The sequence below is a fragment of the Podarcis bocagei genome, assembly GCF_964188305.1.
Source record: "Podarcis bocagei genome assembly, chromosome: 1".
Taxonomy (NCBI): Eukaryota; Metazoa; Chordata; class Lepidosauria; order Squamata; family Lacertidae; genus Podarcis; species Podarcis bocagei.
In genome coordinates, this window is record NC_138125.1 from 46,828,083 (window position 1) to 46,843,620 (window position 15,538).

Consider the following 15,538-nt stretch of genomic DNA (forward strand, 5'->3'; position numbering starts at 1 on the left):
AAGAATGCCTACTATCCAGAATGTCACATGTCACTTCATTAACTAGATGACATCAAAAGGACATACCCTATGGCAGCTGGGGTCTGACGAGTGTGCAGTTGAGGAGTAGTTGAAGTGGTGGTGGTTGTTAAAGAGCCATCAGCTCCACTCTTTTCCCAGTCAAATAGGTCACTCTCAGTCACCCCAGAAGTCTTCATGCTGTTGTCAAAGACGGACATGAGAAGCTATATAAACAAAAGAGAAGAGTTGGTATGCTCCCAGGTTACATTTAGAAAACTCACGAAAGTTGTTCTTTCACGCCATTCATGAAAACTTTTTTTTTTTAAATATCCTATTATTTATTTATTGAATTTCTATACACTTCAGCCAAGGATCACAGGGCAGTTTACATTATAAAAACACAAAACTACACAACATAGTAACAAACAATGACACTCAACAGTTTAAAAGACCATAAATTGTTTAATTTGCCAAAGGCCTTGGAGAAGAGGAATGTTTCATATCCTATGAAAGGCAGACATTATATTGATATCTGTTAAAAAAGGCAACACAGCATTCAAATGATGGACAGGTTTCATTAATAAGTTGAAGCCGTTATATTTACATGTCATCGCAAGACATTTTCTTACACCTGTTTTCTATTACAGGTTAAGTACAGTGTATATTGTGGCATGAGGATTAACAGGAAGTGGGCAATAAAAAGAACACTGTATGAGCAAGCACAAAGAATACAATGGGAGAAATGAGGAACTAGACACTTTGATATATTCTATTTTAAAAACTACTTTCCAATTTCTTCTGCAAATCTTTGCAAAACTACCCAAATATGAACATTGTAGAATTCTGCCTCATCAGCTAATTTCTCTAACTGATACAGGGGTACAATTCCTGCAGAAAAATGGTTTCATATACACACTGCACAAAGCATGCAGTGGCCATCTGAATTGTGTTTGGAAATCAATATACAGTATTCAATGTATTTAAATATGTCCAATGTATTGAGATATGTCTTAGACACCAGACTAAAGACACAATAAAACATGCAAAAGCAGCTTAAAAAGAGTAAAAAGGAAACCATTCACTTCAGCTGCTTGTCATTTTTTTACTTTAGAAGTCCCGTAAAAAAGTTAGTATGGATTTGTCTAGGTACGATATGACAAAACACAAGAGGCAAAGGTATGGTATAATGATAGTGTACCTAATTAGCTATTGCTACTCATTGGAACAGATGTGTGAATGCATGTTTAACAAGACATGGGTTTCCAATAAGACATAAAATTAAGGCATAAAAAATCATACCTGGTAGTCAGGTTTAGTAAAATAATCTAAAGTAGAAATGTGATCTAGAAAGGTGTTAAATTCTTGAGGGAGATGTTTCAGCATCAGCCGGTGGTCATACCTCTCTTTTATGGAGCCCACTTGCTCCTACAAGTAGGAAAATGAAATATTTACCATACTTTCCTTCAGTTCCTTATAGACATTATTTATTTATATGCCACCCCTCTGCCAAGGAACTGAAAGCAGTAAAGAATTTTAAAATGCTAAACAAATAAATGAAAATACAGTTGGCCAGGCGAGAAGACAGCCCAACTGAAGCAGGTGTCTCCCTTAACTTCCTTTCTTCTTTCTTCCATTAGAGTATATTTTGTATTATTTTAACTTCTTCTCTGCATAGTAGAACCTCAGATAGGACAAATGCTCTTACCTGAAGCATAGATTCGATAGGTTCTGAGGATATGAATGAGTTTTTCTCAACACATTAGGGTCCTCAGTAACCATATCAAATCTGAGTTTCTAATCTTTATTCAGATCAAAATTAATAGCTCTGGTTTTAAAGGTAAAGGTCTGTAACAAGCTTTAACATGAACCATCTTTAAAATAAAACAAATGCTCTTGGATATACCTCCCTGTTAACTTAAGCCTAAAAACACATAAAGAGCCATTTGAAATGAAACTGAACTTCTGCCAAGATCCAAGTTGCTCTTCTCCAAACAGCAAGTGGGGAACTAACAGCTGGTCAGATATAGTGAAGAGATATATTAAATTATGTACAAAAGACACTGGCTTGATTGTGTAGCACAAACATGGGGCACTTCCAGCCTGCAGGCCACATTAGGCACACCAGAGAGCATAATCTGTCCAACAATATCAATTTTCCCCCAGCCATCGTATGATGTCAGATGTGAGATCAGTAAAGTTATGGCTGAGAAGAAACATTCAGGAGCCCTAGAATGTGCTCCCAATTGTTCCTCTGAAACAGGGCTTGAATTAGGTGTCTTTTTAATTTGGCACCAAATGCAAACACACTGGGTTCAGCTCAGAGCTCCTAAGTAGACTGGATTCCCACAGAAGGTGGGAACTTGCATTTGACAGGAATCTTTGCAGCTGCAGGTTGAATTCAAGCTGTGGCTGCAAAGATTCTCAATGTCAATGTTTATTATTATGGCAAACAGCCAGCATACTCGGCAAAGATTCTGCAAATAAGAATCAGGAGTACTTTTAGAGTGTGTTCCCAATTATTCCTTTGAAGTTTAATAATCTGACAACGTATGACTGATAACTGACTGGAGGGTGGCTCTGTGCATCTATCAAATTAGAGCGATAGAAGGTTGATCACCAGATCCTGTTCCCAACCCCTTGTGTAGAAGATGGGTTTTATTATTTTTAACTAAGATTAATGAAATTCTGTACTCATGCCGGCTATGTTAATTAAAAAAACAAATGCATTGAAGTAAGCAAACATTGTTTTTAAAGAACTTTAATATATTGAAAGGAATCTCATGAACATATTCAAAGACATTCTCTGCAGTTTATCTCCAATGGTACATTTCTCAACAGACCTTGTCCTTAATTTTCCTCCAGGGCAGCTGTCCAACCACAAATTCGACCAACATGTAAAACAAAGACCAGAGGTCATCATGACGTCCCATTTCCTAAAGAAAAAGAGACAGTATGTTATTATATAGTCAACTCCCCATTTTCTTGTGCTACCAAAAACAATGTATCACATGCTAAAATTCTAACGCCACAATAGCGAAGTATGTAGCAAAAAATGATTGATCTCAACATGTAAGCAGACAGACAAGATGCAGCTAAAAATGATGATTAGTCTTACCTGAATAGTAGATTTATTGGGTGGATGATGAAGTATTTGGATTGGGCTGTTCCTCTTGCACGAGAATCATGCAGGAGCAAAGAATTGTGGTAGACCATTTCTCCTCAGTTTTTTGGACTGGCCAATCAGGAGCACCATGACAAAAAATCTAAAACTAAATTAAACACAAGGCCTACCTCCTCCTAGCTAACACGTGAACAGGAACAAGAGTAATGAAGTAACATGCAGCAACATGAAAAAACCTGCATGTCAAGAAATTTCCTCCATAATAAAACTCAAGCATATAATAAATCATATGGTCTGCTGCCAAGTAGGGAGAAGCCATTTTAGGCACCCCCCTACCTGTTGTGACACAGGGTCATTGAGTATGCTGCTTACCACCCTTGGTGGCTGGGGCGGCAGAAAAGCGATGGAATGGCTGTCTACCTTGGTAACGCTGCTTAAAGGGTTGAGACTTGAATCTTACTGCCTATTCTGGAACCTGAGCAGTGAAAGGAATGAAACTGAGTGGGGTATGGAACAAAATGCCTAGCATACCTTCTATCAGCCTTCTGACTTAAAGAAACCTTACACTTATCCTTTGATTACACCAAAATATCTTTCAGAGCTGACTCTCCAAGTACAGGTAGCTGGCCTCCCACAAAAGGTATCACAGACAAGTTAGCCTCAGCGGCAGAGTCAGCCTGCCAGTTCGTAGGCCACAAAGTGCAGCACACTGTTCCCTGTGCAGATATGGCTCTTGGCGCAAACTGCATAGCATCCACAGTTGCATCCGCCATGCAGGCTTGTGCTTTTATGAGTTTTGAAAGGATTTGATGGTGACGCACCACATCCTGAGGAGGATTATGGAGCAAATCCTCCAACCATACCACACAGGCATGTGTGCAGGAGGAAGCTATACAAGAAGCTCTCAATGAGAATGAAGCAGCCTCATGTACTTTGCGAAGGGCAATTGAGTTGCTGCCTGAAAATCTTGAAACAGCCTGGAAGATTGTGGCTCTTCCCAGGCATCCTCTTCTTCCACATCCAGTGATGCATGAGATAATGGCATAGTAAAATCAGCCTCCTGTAATTCCTCAGACATAACTTGAAAAGGGTTAGGGGAGGAATTCCCTGCAGAATGTGGCATATGCGTACAAGAAGCTTTGATTTAGTACGCACAGGAAAGGCAGCATTGGGACATGTCATGCTTAAGGTCTGATGATAAGGAGGCAAGAAGGGCATCCTTCAACTGATCAATTAAAGAAGCAGACAAGTTCACATTCAAAACCTCTGATAAACCTTGACCCATTGGTGGCAATGAACTTTGCTCATTACAGTAGATCCTAATTGGCCATCAGCAAAACCCTGAAATTCAGGCTCAGGATCAGAGGATATGGCTATGTCATTATTAGTATTGCCAGCAGATGGCAGTAAAATCTCACTAGATAACTGAGCAGCACTCTGTGGCTGAGCCATGGATTGCTCTGAAGGAGATTTGTTTACATGGGTAGACCTTACCTTACTGACAACACTGGAAAACAATGGCCCTTAGCATGGGATGGGTGATTTGAGCGACTGCAGGAAGCAGAGGACCACATTCTATGTTTATTTCGCTTTTTTATGCGGAGAGGCACCCAAACCTTGCAGAGACTCTAAGGACGCCATTGAAATTTATTGGGAGGAAATTGAGCCTCTGAACCAGACTGCTGATTCAAATATTACTGCAGGCGAAACGTGTTGAAACAGCCCTTTGCGCTGCTGAAGCAGACAGGAGAACAAGGAGTTGAAGCTTATTTTCTTTGTCCCTTTCTTTCTCTGTAGAAGCAGCAATTCTTGAAGGAAAGCAAATGCGCTGAATAAAGGGTCCAAAAGGACGGTGAGGGTAAGGCGCAGAGCGGCTGTTAGGGAAGCAGCTCGCAGTCACTACACGAGGCAGCCTGCACCGCAAAAAAAGCTGGAATAAAAGGCATCCCATCTGCCAAAACGACAATAGCCAGCAACAAGAAATAAAGATAAAAATTAAGAAATTAATGGAAAATAGAAGTAAAACACTGAACGCAGAACAGGGAAAGATGTTTAGCAGGGAGACAAGGTTGTTTGTTTTTTTACACCTCAGTGGAGGACGCATAAAAGGACCGATAGACAGGAAAAGTAGCCAATTACTAAGTAACTAAGAATAACGAAGAAAGTAGTTAAAGAGGACTCTGCTAACTAACAATCAACAAAACAGTGAGAGCTGAGGAGGAAAAAATTGAGGGGAAACGGTCTACCTCCCATAATTCTTTGCTCCTGCCTGAGTCTTGTGCAAGACGAACAACCCAATAAGAACACTTCATTGTCCACCGTAATAAATCAGCACCATCCATGCACAGGGAAGATTAGTAGACTCTTGGGCTTACACAAGTACCTTGGTGGGTGAGGGGAACAAAACAGCCCAAGAACAGACTGAGAACATTCAGTGGCCTGATTGGGGGCGTGGAAATATACTGCCAGAGGGGAGGAGACATGGAATGAGACATAGTCTGGGAAAGGACATGGCTGGTTGGAACCCTAGATAAGAAGCACTCTACACTGCAACATTTTGTGGCAAGACTCACTTGTAAGAAAACAATGCTTAAAGAGTTGAAATGTTCTCTATAGATTCAAAACAGATGGGGGAAGAAACTCTATAAATATACTCACAGAAGTATACATAGAAGCAAAGCAAGCTAGCAACTAGTTTAAATGTGTTTCACCTCTTTCCTTAAATTACCGTATTTTTCGCCCTATAGGGTGCACCCAGTTTTTTTTGGGGGGGGAATAAAGAAAAAAAATTATTTTCCCCCCAGGCGCAGGGCTGGGGCAGGGGAAGCCCGAGCTTCCCTCGACCCCAGAACAGGCTGCTATCTGCAAGCCTGGGGAGCCCGGCGGGAACTCCCGCCGGGCTCCCCAGGCTTGCGGATATTTGCCTGAAGCCCAGGGGGCGCTCCGCTGCGCTCCCAGGGTTTTGGGCTACAGGCTGCTGTCCGCAAACCTTGGGAGCCTGGCGGTAAGTTGCGCCAGGCTCCCAAGGCTTGCGGAGAGCTGCCTGAAGCCCGGGGTGCGCTCCGCTGCGTTCCCCGGGTTTCGGGCTGCAGGCTGCTGTCTGCAAGCCTTGCGAGCCCAGCGCGACTTCCCAACGGGCTCCCAAGGCTTGCGGAGAGCTTCCTGAAGCCTGGAGAGTGAGAGGGGTCGGTGCACACCGACCCCTCTCGCTCTCCAGGAAGCCTGCATTCGCCCCATAGGACGCACACACATTTCCCCTTCATTTTTGGAGGGGGAAAAGTGTGTCCTATAGGGCGAAAAATACGGTATTTTATGTGGTTTCAAGTACTTTGCTAAATTACTGGATAGGCAGTGATTTGTGTATTTGTAGGTCTTTCTGGGCCTGCTCCTGAACCAGAGATTTTGTCTGCCCTTAGCAAATATACACCCTTGTGTCATTCCTATGAACCTTAATCCACCCTGCTGATGATATACCAAGTTCCAGGAGACCAACAAAGAAAGCTGTTTACAGATTGTACAAGGTCCAGGTATTGGCTCAGTTAGTGGACCACTGAACACCCATGATCAGCTGCCTGCCTTGCTAGTTGCTTGCGCCAGCTATGAGTGAACAGCCATGTCTTGAAGTATATGCAAGAAGAGTTGCCTCTTCCTGAACTACATAATTATCTAGTATTTCACTGAAAATCACCTTTTAGTTCAACAGCAGAAACAGGCTTCCTGCTAACCTTCAAGGTTTAAAACTGGAGACAGATAAACAGAATCCCACCTGTCTTCTGTAATCACAATGAGAATTATATTGTTGGTGCTTTTGTACCCACCATCTAGAGCTAGCAGTTACCATTTGCTGTGCAACACCTTGATAAAAAAAGAAAGTCAAAAGTGGCCAAAAGACTGTGATCCTTTCCGTCAGTTCTCACATCCCACCAGAAAAACATTTTCCCAGCAAAGCCAAACCCCACCCTAGTCTGTATCAACCTCTCATAGGGAGTGGAGCATGTGTGTCCCTTTCATCCATACCTACTAAAAATTAATTAGCACTCTTTTAATATGCCATGTAATTAAAATGGTAATCAATTTATTTAGCAAATTTCAGTCACAGTATTATTTCCATTCTAAGAACATCCAGTATGATTAAAGGTGCATAAGTAGACATTTTCTTTTGCCAACAATTTAAATATTTCAGGCAGTATTACTTACAATTATAAATCACCTATAGGAAAAAGACACGTGAAACAGAAAGTTAAGATAATCACACCATTTGTAATTGTTTCAGTAACTAAACATTCAGGCTATTGTAAGTACTAATACTCACTCTGTTCCTGTGAGCATTGACTGACGCATACCGCACAGTCCCTCTAAAACCAGCAACAGCTCTGGGCTATCAATACAACAGAGGGGGAGAAATTCTGTTACACTATGTTAGTTAAAGATATACAGTACATAAAAGCCACACTACAAAGAATAATGTAGGCCTTCTACTCTGGAGTCTTCCCCCGCTAAGAATGCACAGGTCTGTTTGATCTATGTTATTGGGGCAACATGTTTGTATAATAAATAAAATTTAAATGGGTATGGTAAATAAGTAAACACATTTTGAACACATTTTAAGTAGTTCAGAAACATTTTTCTATTTAACCAGATTTATTAACTATAAGCTGCTGGGGATCAAAAGTGGTGAAAGTGCTTTTGCACTCAGGACCTGCTTACAGGCTTTACAATAGGCATCTGGTTAGCCACTGTGAGAAGAGTTTACTACACTGGATGGGTCCAGCAGGGCTCTTCTGTTCTTACTCAAATAGTTCCATTTTATTCAACCTTAAAGAAGCCATTTTGTTATTTCCCTTTTTTTTCAGCACCCAAATTCCAGTGCATTTTACTTTAATTGCTAGTTTCCTATTCACTCCACGACTAGGATACTAAGTGCCCCGACAAACAAAAAACCCTGTCCCCTTCATACAAAGACTTTTTCAGCTCTTTGCAAACATACTCCTAGTTGCTTTATGCAAAGTATTAATGCTCGTTGCTAATTGAAAGTGCAATAAGCTCCAGTCAGACACCTTTTTATTCCTTATTTTGGGAGATCAGGGAATAAGACAAAAGTTTCATAAGTCAGTAGTAGCCAGCATCTTTTTATTTATTTATTATTCTATTTACATATTTATATACTGCTTAATAGGGAGTGGGTGGTGCTGTGGTCTAAACCACTGAGCCTATTCAGATTGCTGATCAGAAGGTCAGCAGTTTGTTGTTGTTGTTTTTTTATAAGATATTCATTAAAGGTTTAGACAATAAAACAAACTTCACATTCACAACCGAAAAAGAAAAACACCATCACAATCAATCAAAGAAGCCAAAAAAGACAAAAGAAACAAACAAAAAAACAAAAAAGGCATAAAAAGGACATAAAAAATGATTCAATTTCTTAAATATTATTTCCATAACCCTCTTTCCAGACTCCCTCACATCTCCCTTTTCTGTGTTCCCTTTTACAAAATCTTATTCAGCAATACTTCACCTTCTTTCAAATCTTATTTTATATTATATATTTCAACTATTATGTCTCCAGTTTTTCCAGAAGGTCAGCAGTTTGAATCCGAGCTCCCATTGCTCTGTCCCAACTTCTGCCAACCTAGCAGTTCGAAAGCACACCAGTGCAAGTACATAAATAGGTACCGCTGAGGCGGGAAGGTAAATGGCATTTCTGTGTGCTCTGGTTTCTGTCACGGTGTCCCATTGTGCCAGAAGCAATTAAGTCATGCTGGCCACATGCCCAGGAAAGCTGTCTGTGGACAAACGCTAGCTCCCTCGGCCTGATGTGATATGAGCACCGCCACCCCATAGTCACCTTTAACTGGACTTAACTGTCCATGGGTCCTTTACCTTAATACTGCTTAATACTAACACAAAGTGTTTTACAAAAACAAAATACTAATTTTTCTATAGTATATGAAACTGAAAAACAGTGATGCAGTACAAATTAATAAAATAATTAAAAAACCAAACAAAATCCAGAAGCAAATTTTGGAAACATATTGAGTCAGGGCCCCCTTCCCTCCTCAGCCTCTAACTTGCCAAGTCATATCCTAACTCACAGTACGTAACATTCACCCAACTTCTGTTTTTCAATTACACAATTGTACAAAATTCACTACTCATGCTGTATCAAACATCCCATTCTATTCCCACACCTCACAGAAGCGAACTAACCTCCCAATCCCTCCTATATCTCGCACTAAATCACCAAATCACTAACACCAATCACTCCTTACACGTTATTAAAAATGTACAGCAACAACACCAGGGGACAATGAACCTACTCACTGACACAATTACCTCACTTTCATGTGATAGTAAACCATGGTTTAAAACAAAAAGTTAACATGGTGCTCCCCCTCCCTCTGCTTCTACTGTGCCAGACAAAATAAGTCAGAGTGTGGCTTGTCATGTTATCCAAACCTGGCCTTGTGGTTTCCTTTGCTCAAACAAACACGTAATAAGTGAAAAATAAACCTTGGTTACCACTCGTGGGGGTTTTGGGTGAAAGAAACCACATGCTCATATTTGTATGACATGACAAGCCACACTTTGCCTATTTTGCTCAGAGCATAGCGGCAGCAAAATGAGGGAGGATTACCCTGAAAACTTTGTAACAGCTCATACTAGAATGCTGCCCATTAACATTAAACCATGGATGGTTGGCCAGATTAGAACTTGGGTCTCAGACCTCTGGTGTAATGCATCAAGCATGGATAAAACAGTTCAGCCTGACAGTTATTTTAAAAGCAGTCCAATACAGTAGAACCTCAGGTTACAGACACTTCAGGTTACACACGCTTCAGGTTACAGACTCCGCTAACCCAGAAATATTACCTCGGGTTAAGAACTTTGCTTCAGGATGAGAACAGAAATTGCGCGGTGGCGGCAGAGCAGCAGGAAGCCCCATTAGCTAAAGTGGTGCTTCAGGTTAAGAACAGTTTCAGGTTAAGAATGGACCTCTGGAACGAATTAAGTACTTAACCTGAGGTACCACAAATTTAAAATTATTAATAAAAAGTTTCATTAGAATTTCTTACCGGTCTGACATCCCCACATGAATTTGTAAACTGACGCGCCAAGCCAAAATCCAGCATGTAACACTTCCTCCAAGTGCTAGGGAAACGTCCCATAGCAAAGTTGGACTGGGGAGGAAAAAGATGACATACTGATTGATAATACCATACATTGATAATACCAACAACAAACTCCACACACAAACGCTGAATACAACATTAAGGCTGCAATCAATAACTTAAACTACTCTGCGTAGGACTAACACTGGATACAATTATTTAAACTTTTGGGTAGACATGCATAGGACTGTGCTATTCAGTCATGTTAAACAGAACATCTTAATACTTTGAAATAAACTACAGAGTGATATATTCTCAGTGGATGCAATCATCTTAGGCTTTCCTAAATTAAGAACTTACTTTTAAAACCGAAAGCAATTATTATTTGCTAGATAAGACCATTACAGTTAAAGAGTTCTAATCTTACTGAAAATCAATATATAAAAGAAACAATCATGGATTAGCTTTTAAACTATGCACTGTCATCTTAATAGTTTTATATCCAATTTTCTGATTGTTCTAACTGCACGATCACCCCCTAATAAGTGACAACAGTTGCAACTTAAATTCTTGGCTCTGACAAAATTTGTGGATAAACTCACTGGCTTAATATCTCTGTGTAAAAAACCAACAGAATGAATGCTCTCAATAGACTCTAGAATTTGCTTGCCAAGTCGCAAGGTAGTACTGATTGTGAAGGTCCCTCTAGTTTGGCTTCGACGCAGATCGGCCAAGTTCCGACCCTGAAAAAGCAAGAAAGTAAAGCACGTTCAGTGAAAATTTCCCCCTGCCCATCCAAAATGAGGAAGACAGACATTTTCAATAATATATATATTTTTTTCATTTAGCTTTCATAATCATTTTATAATGGGCAAAATAAATCAACATTAGATTTATTTTTTACATTGAACTGATCAAGAAGAGAATAGGGTATCAATTAAGCTATCAAATTTTTTTTCCAAGAGGTGGCCCAGATCACAAGGCATGATAAGCTGTAGCAGCAGTAGCAGTTATTATTGCGTTTGGTAGTTGCTAAACACAAAGAAGTCTCAAAGCAATGTAACAGTAAGTAAAGTAAGTAAAATCAAGTAAAACCCAAATTAAAAGCAATGTGCAATACAAAATTTATAAATTGCACATCTAACAATACAAAAAGAAAAAATCTATTCTACACCTGTAAAAGACAAGCAGCACAGTTGCGGTCAACTTAATCTTCAACAGTCTGGGTAAATAAACCTGTAGTAGCCGGGTGCCGAAAAAATGACAAGGATGGTGCCGTTTAAATTTTCCTGGGAGATAGAGTTCCAAAGACATGGAGGTACCACTAAAAAATTCCATTCTTGTTTAGCCACCCTCTGCAATTGCTTCAGATAAGGCACATGGAGAACAGCCTGTGGTTTGTATTTACCCTTCTCCTATCAAATAAGCAATGTTACATTAGCTGGACATTCTTTCTTAGGGGGTTGTGGAGATTTAATTTATATCTGTGAACATCCTTTTAGAGCAGGGGTTGTCAACCTGGTCCCTACCGCCCACTAGTGGGCGTTTCAGGATTCTATGTGGGCAGTAGGGGGTTCCACGGCACAGGCAGAATCCTCCTTCCATTGAGCACTGGTGGGCAGGAAGGAAATGTTACCATCAAGAAAGATGCAGTAGGTATAAAAAGGTAGACTACACCTGTTTTAGAGAACAAATAAATGTAACAAACTTACCTGCAACTGCATGACCACATAGTTGAATCTGTCATTCCTTCCACAGCCAATGAATTTGCAGACATGATCTTTTCCTGCAGAAATAAAATATACACTTTTTATGTTTCCATATTTTTCTTCTCACAAGCTTAGATCTGGAGAGTCACCTACAGAAATGAGGTTGGAGGAAGGCAACACCTCCTCTAGAGAAGCCTGTCCTAAAAGTCAAGGGACCTTCCTGAATGGGGTGCACTGTGGCTCCAGGGGCTGAAAGGAGAGATAAGCCAAAAACTGGGCAGAGACTCCCTCTCACCGGACATGTCTCCACCCTATTTTCAGCAATTCCCTCTACCCCAGCACACCCCACTCAGGAGGGTCCCCAGTCATCAAGAGAGACTTTTCAGGAAGCTGCTGGGGAAGGAGGTGGTAGAAAGATTACTTTTCACTAACCCCACTCTCCCCAAGCGCTTCCCTAAATCCCTAAATCTATTACTTACATTTCTGGGTGGCAAAAAAAGGAAACAGAACTTAAGGAACAACTTAGACATGTGGAAGAAACTTGTCAAAAATAAAAACCACTTTGTCTCTAATTCTCTGCACCAATTCATAATTAAACAGTGCCTCATTATCCAAAAGTTGTTAGCATTCATGGAAGTAAACATATTTCAGTGTTAACATTTTTTTAGTTACTCTTAAACACCTCACCCCATGACAATGTTGCATGAAGATGAACATAAGCAGGGTTTGCCACTGCCTGTATTTGAGCATAAACCCAATTTGTGATTTGCAAACATGGCCATTAAGATGCAACAAAAATGCTTTTTGTTGATAAATTAGAAACAATCTTTTTATCTGAGGTGAAGCAGGAGAACCAGGAGAAACGTACTGCTGCGACAGGCAGGAGAAAAAAACGGAGGGGAGTGTGCCTGCATCCCACAATTCTTCTCTCCGGCCTGTGACCATGTGGCAAGGATCAACCCACACCATTGGCCCCCAAATCCCATGAGGTAAATTGACAGCTATCACCAAGACTATTGACACACTTACAAAATTAATGGTCTGAAAAACATTTATTTTTACTCTGCTTTGTTTTGGTTCTGCTGCACCACAATTTATGCCTCTATTAAAGTGAAACCAAAAACCTGAACAGATACATGTTGAGTATCAAAAGAGATACATGCTGAGTATCAAAAATGTTCATACAGCTTAAGCTATCTTAGGTGACCAGGTGTACAAACGACACCTGTTGGAATTCCCTCTACTAAAGAAATATTTAAATTTAGTAACACTGTCAGGGAGAGTAAGCTAGGTCATCCTGTAATTTCAGAAGTTGCTCAGGGATTTTGTGGTGTTCAAAATATTTCACAACATTTTTCAAGGACAGCAGTCATAGGTTCACATCTCAATCAGTCTCGCACATTCTCTCAGAACAATACTTGCCATCTTTTCACCTATCTCAGATTTAAGGCACATCATCAACTTGAATCATTATTATTTTAAAAATCAGTAAAACTTGTCCTCAATGCAAGGCTGCAATTCTATACCCACTTACCTGGTAGTGAGCCCCAGTGATATCAGTGGGACTTGCTTCTTTCTCAATAGACATGCACAGGATTGCACACTAAATCTTAATTCTTCCTTATTATATTTGGAATCCATACTGACCAATATAGTATACTTTGATACACTGAGCCTATCAGATTTCCAAGAATCAGACATACATTCAGAACAAGGATCTTTTATCCTCCTTACCTTGCAGTTTTTTCAACACAGCTACTTCCATTTTCAGAACCTGCTTTGGTTGCTGAGCTGACTCGACTTTCAATGCAACATTGTCTCGGGTAAGCAAGTCCATTGCATCGTAAATTTCTCCAAACCCTCCACCTCCTATCTTTTTGAACTGTAATGAATAAAAATATTAATTCTGCATTGTTTAAAAAATACAGAACTTTTGAATTAACAAGCCTAGACTATGAATATTATCTAGCCACTAAATCTGTTACTGTATTAGGTTACCTCTTTCCCTACTTAATGCAAGACTCATTTTAAATTTTATTTCTTAATCTATTAACTACTGTTAATGTGACAAGAAATCAAGCCTTTAGCACAGTGGTTCTCAAACTTTTTTCTCTGGCCCACACTTTCAGAATAAAAAATTGCTCACACAACACCAATTTTTTATTGATAAGAAATACATTGGAAAACAAAAAGAAACAACTCCTAGCATTGCTTGATTTATAACATGGAACACAACTCCTTTATAATATGATCATAGGACATCCAGAAAGTATAAAACAATACAGCTACATAAGAACATAAATCATTCCCAAAATATAATTATAAACAAGTCTCTATCATATGTACCTTAAGTATGTATACAAACGCAATAAGAAGTGTGAGCTTGCCTTTACCAAGTGATCTCATTTATTTTAGGCCTAATTTGAGATAAATAAACTCTCATTTCCTAGTCAAGACAAAGATATTTCATATTTAACAGAGCTGACAGTTGCTATCCTCTTCTGTCACACCAGTGTGACTGCCACACCAGTTTGAGAACCACTGCTTTAGTGTCATTTGCCCAGTCCTGTGGAACACCCTGCCAATATAGATTCAGTGGCTGCCTTCTTGTGCAAACTGTTAAATGCCCGCTGAAAACGTTTCTATTCTATATTGTTGCAAACCACTATGATATATATTTACAATACAGCAGTATATAAATATTTTTATAAATACAGGTAACAGGCATCTTATGTGAGGTTTTTGTTCCACAGGGCCACATTAAGGTAAAGATGAACAACAGCTAGCAGCACGTTTTGAAGTGCTTTTCAAGCTGAGGAAAACCACATCACTTACCTACAGCCACTATGCTCAATGTTACAAACAAATAAACTCTCAGGAAAGAGACCAGCCAGAAAAGACCAGCACACCAAAGTACAGGCAAGGAGACTGCTAACTTGTGTATTTATTTGCAAAAAAGGTGTCCAAGAGGGGGAAATTTCTCCAATTCTATATTACTATGCTTTCATATATTGCTAACAGGGTGCAGTTTGTGACTGTGTCTTCCTTTTACCTGGTTCCTTGCAATTTTATTTCTTTTTATTTAGTCTAGTGCTTTCATATATCCGGGGAGGAAATAAGAAGGATTTAATATACTTACCACTTTCCATCTTTCTTTGACCAATACTCCTACACTCAGGATATCTGGCTGTTCCCCTCCTCCACTCATTGCAATCTCCTGGGGTGGTGCAGCTGCTATGCAAAGCCTACGTCAATAGAGACCATCCAGCTCCCAAAGGTGGCTTCCATTTAAGCAGAGGCTATAAAGATAAACAGCAATACTTATCAAGTTCATGAGAACTTGATAATTAAAAAATGACAAAATGAATGCCTTCCTAACTCTACTGTAAGAAAGTTATTTTTCAATTTTACAATTCAGAACTGAAATAAAATTTCAAACAAAACAAAAATATTTTACATAGTGAAGTCAGCTTTCTGCTGTGTGTGTAAGTACATTCCTTTAGAAATAAAAGTATCTGCAACAGATACCTTTTAAAAAGTTGTAAACCTTTATGCCAGTTGAGGAGTGTTATCCCTGCCTCAAATGAGCAACATTAGAA

General features: G+C 39.7%; 1 protein-coding gene across 4 annotated transcripts in view; it reads right to left on the minus strand.

Moving 5' to 3' along the window:
• Positions 1–15,538, minus strand: part of TTBK2 (tau tubulin kinase 2) — a 48,580-nt gene that overhangs the window by 23,220 nt on the left and 9,822 nt on the right. For all 4 annotated transcript variants that reach the window (XR_014012536.1, XM_081211561.1, XM_081211560.1 and 1 more), the window contains exons 2-10: positions 15,079–15,238; positions 13,674–13,821; positions 11,943–12,016; positions 10,833–10,973; positions 10,195–10,299; positions 7,434–7,499; positions 2,841–2,933; positions 1,300–1,425; positions 67–224 (exon numbers count right to left, since the gene is read on the minus strand). Coding sequence is in view for 3 of the 4 variants with exons in the window: in XM_081211561.1 (XP_081067687.1) it covers positions 67–224; positions 1,300–1,425; positions 2,841–2,933; positions 7,434–7,499; positions 10,195–10,299; positions 10,833–10,973; positions 11,943–12,016; positions 13,674–13,821; positions 15,079–15,147 (980 nt within the window). In the remaining variant the exon portion in view is untranslated. The remainder of the gene's footprint in view (positions 1–66; positions 225–1,299; positions 1,426–2,840; positions 2,934–7,433; positions 7,500–10,194; positions 10,300–10,832; positions 10,974–11,942; positions 12,017–13,673; positions 13,822–15,078; positions 15,239–15,538) is intronic.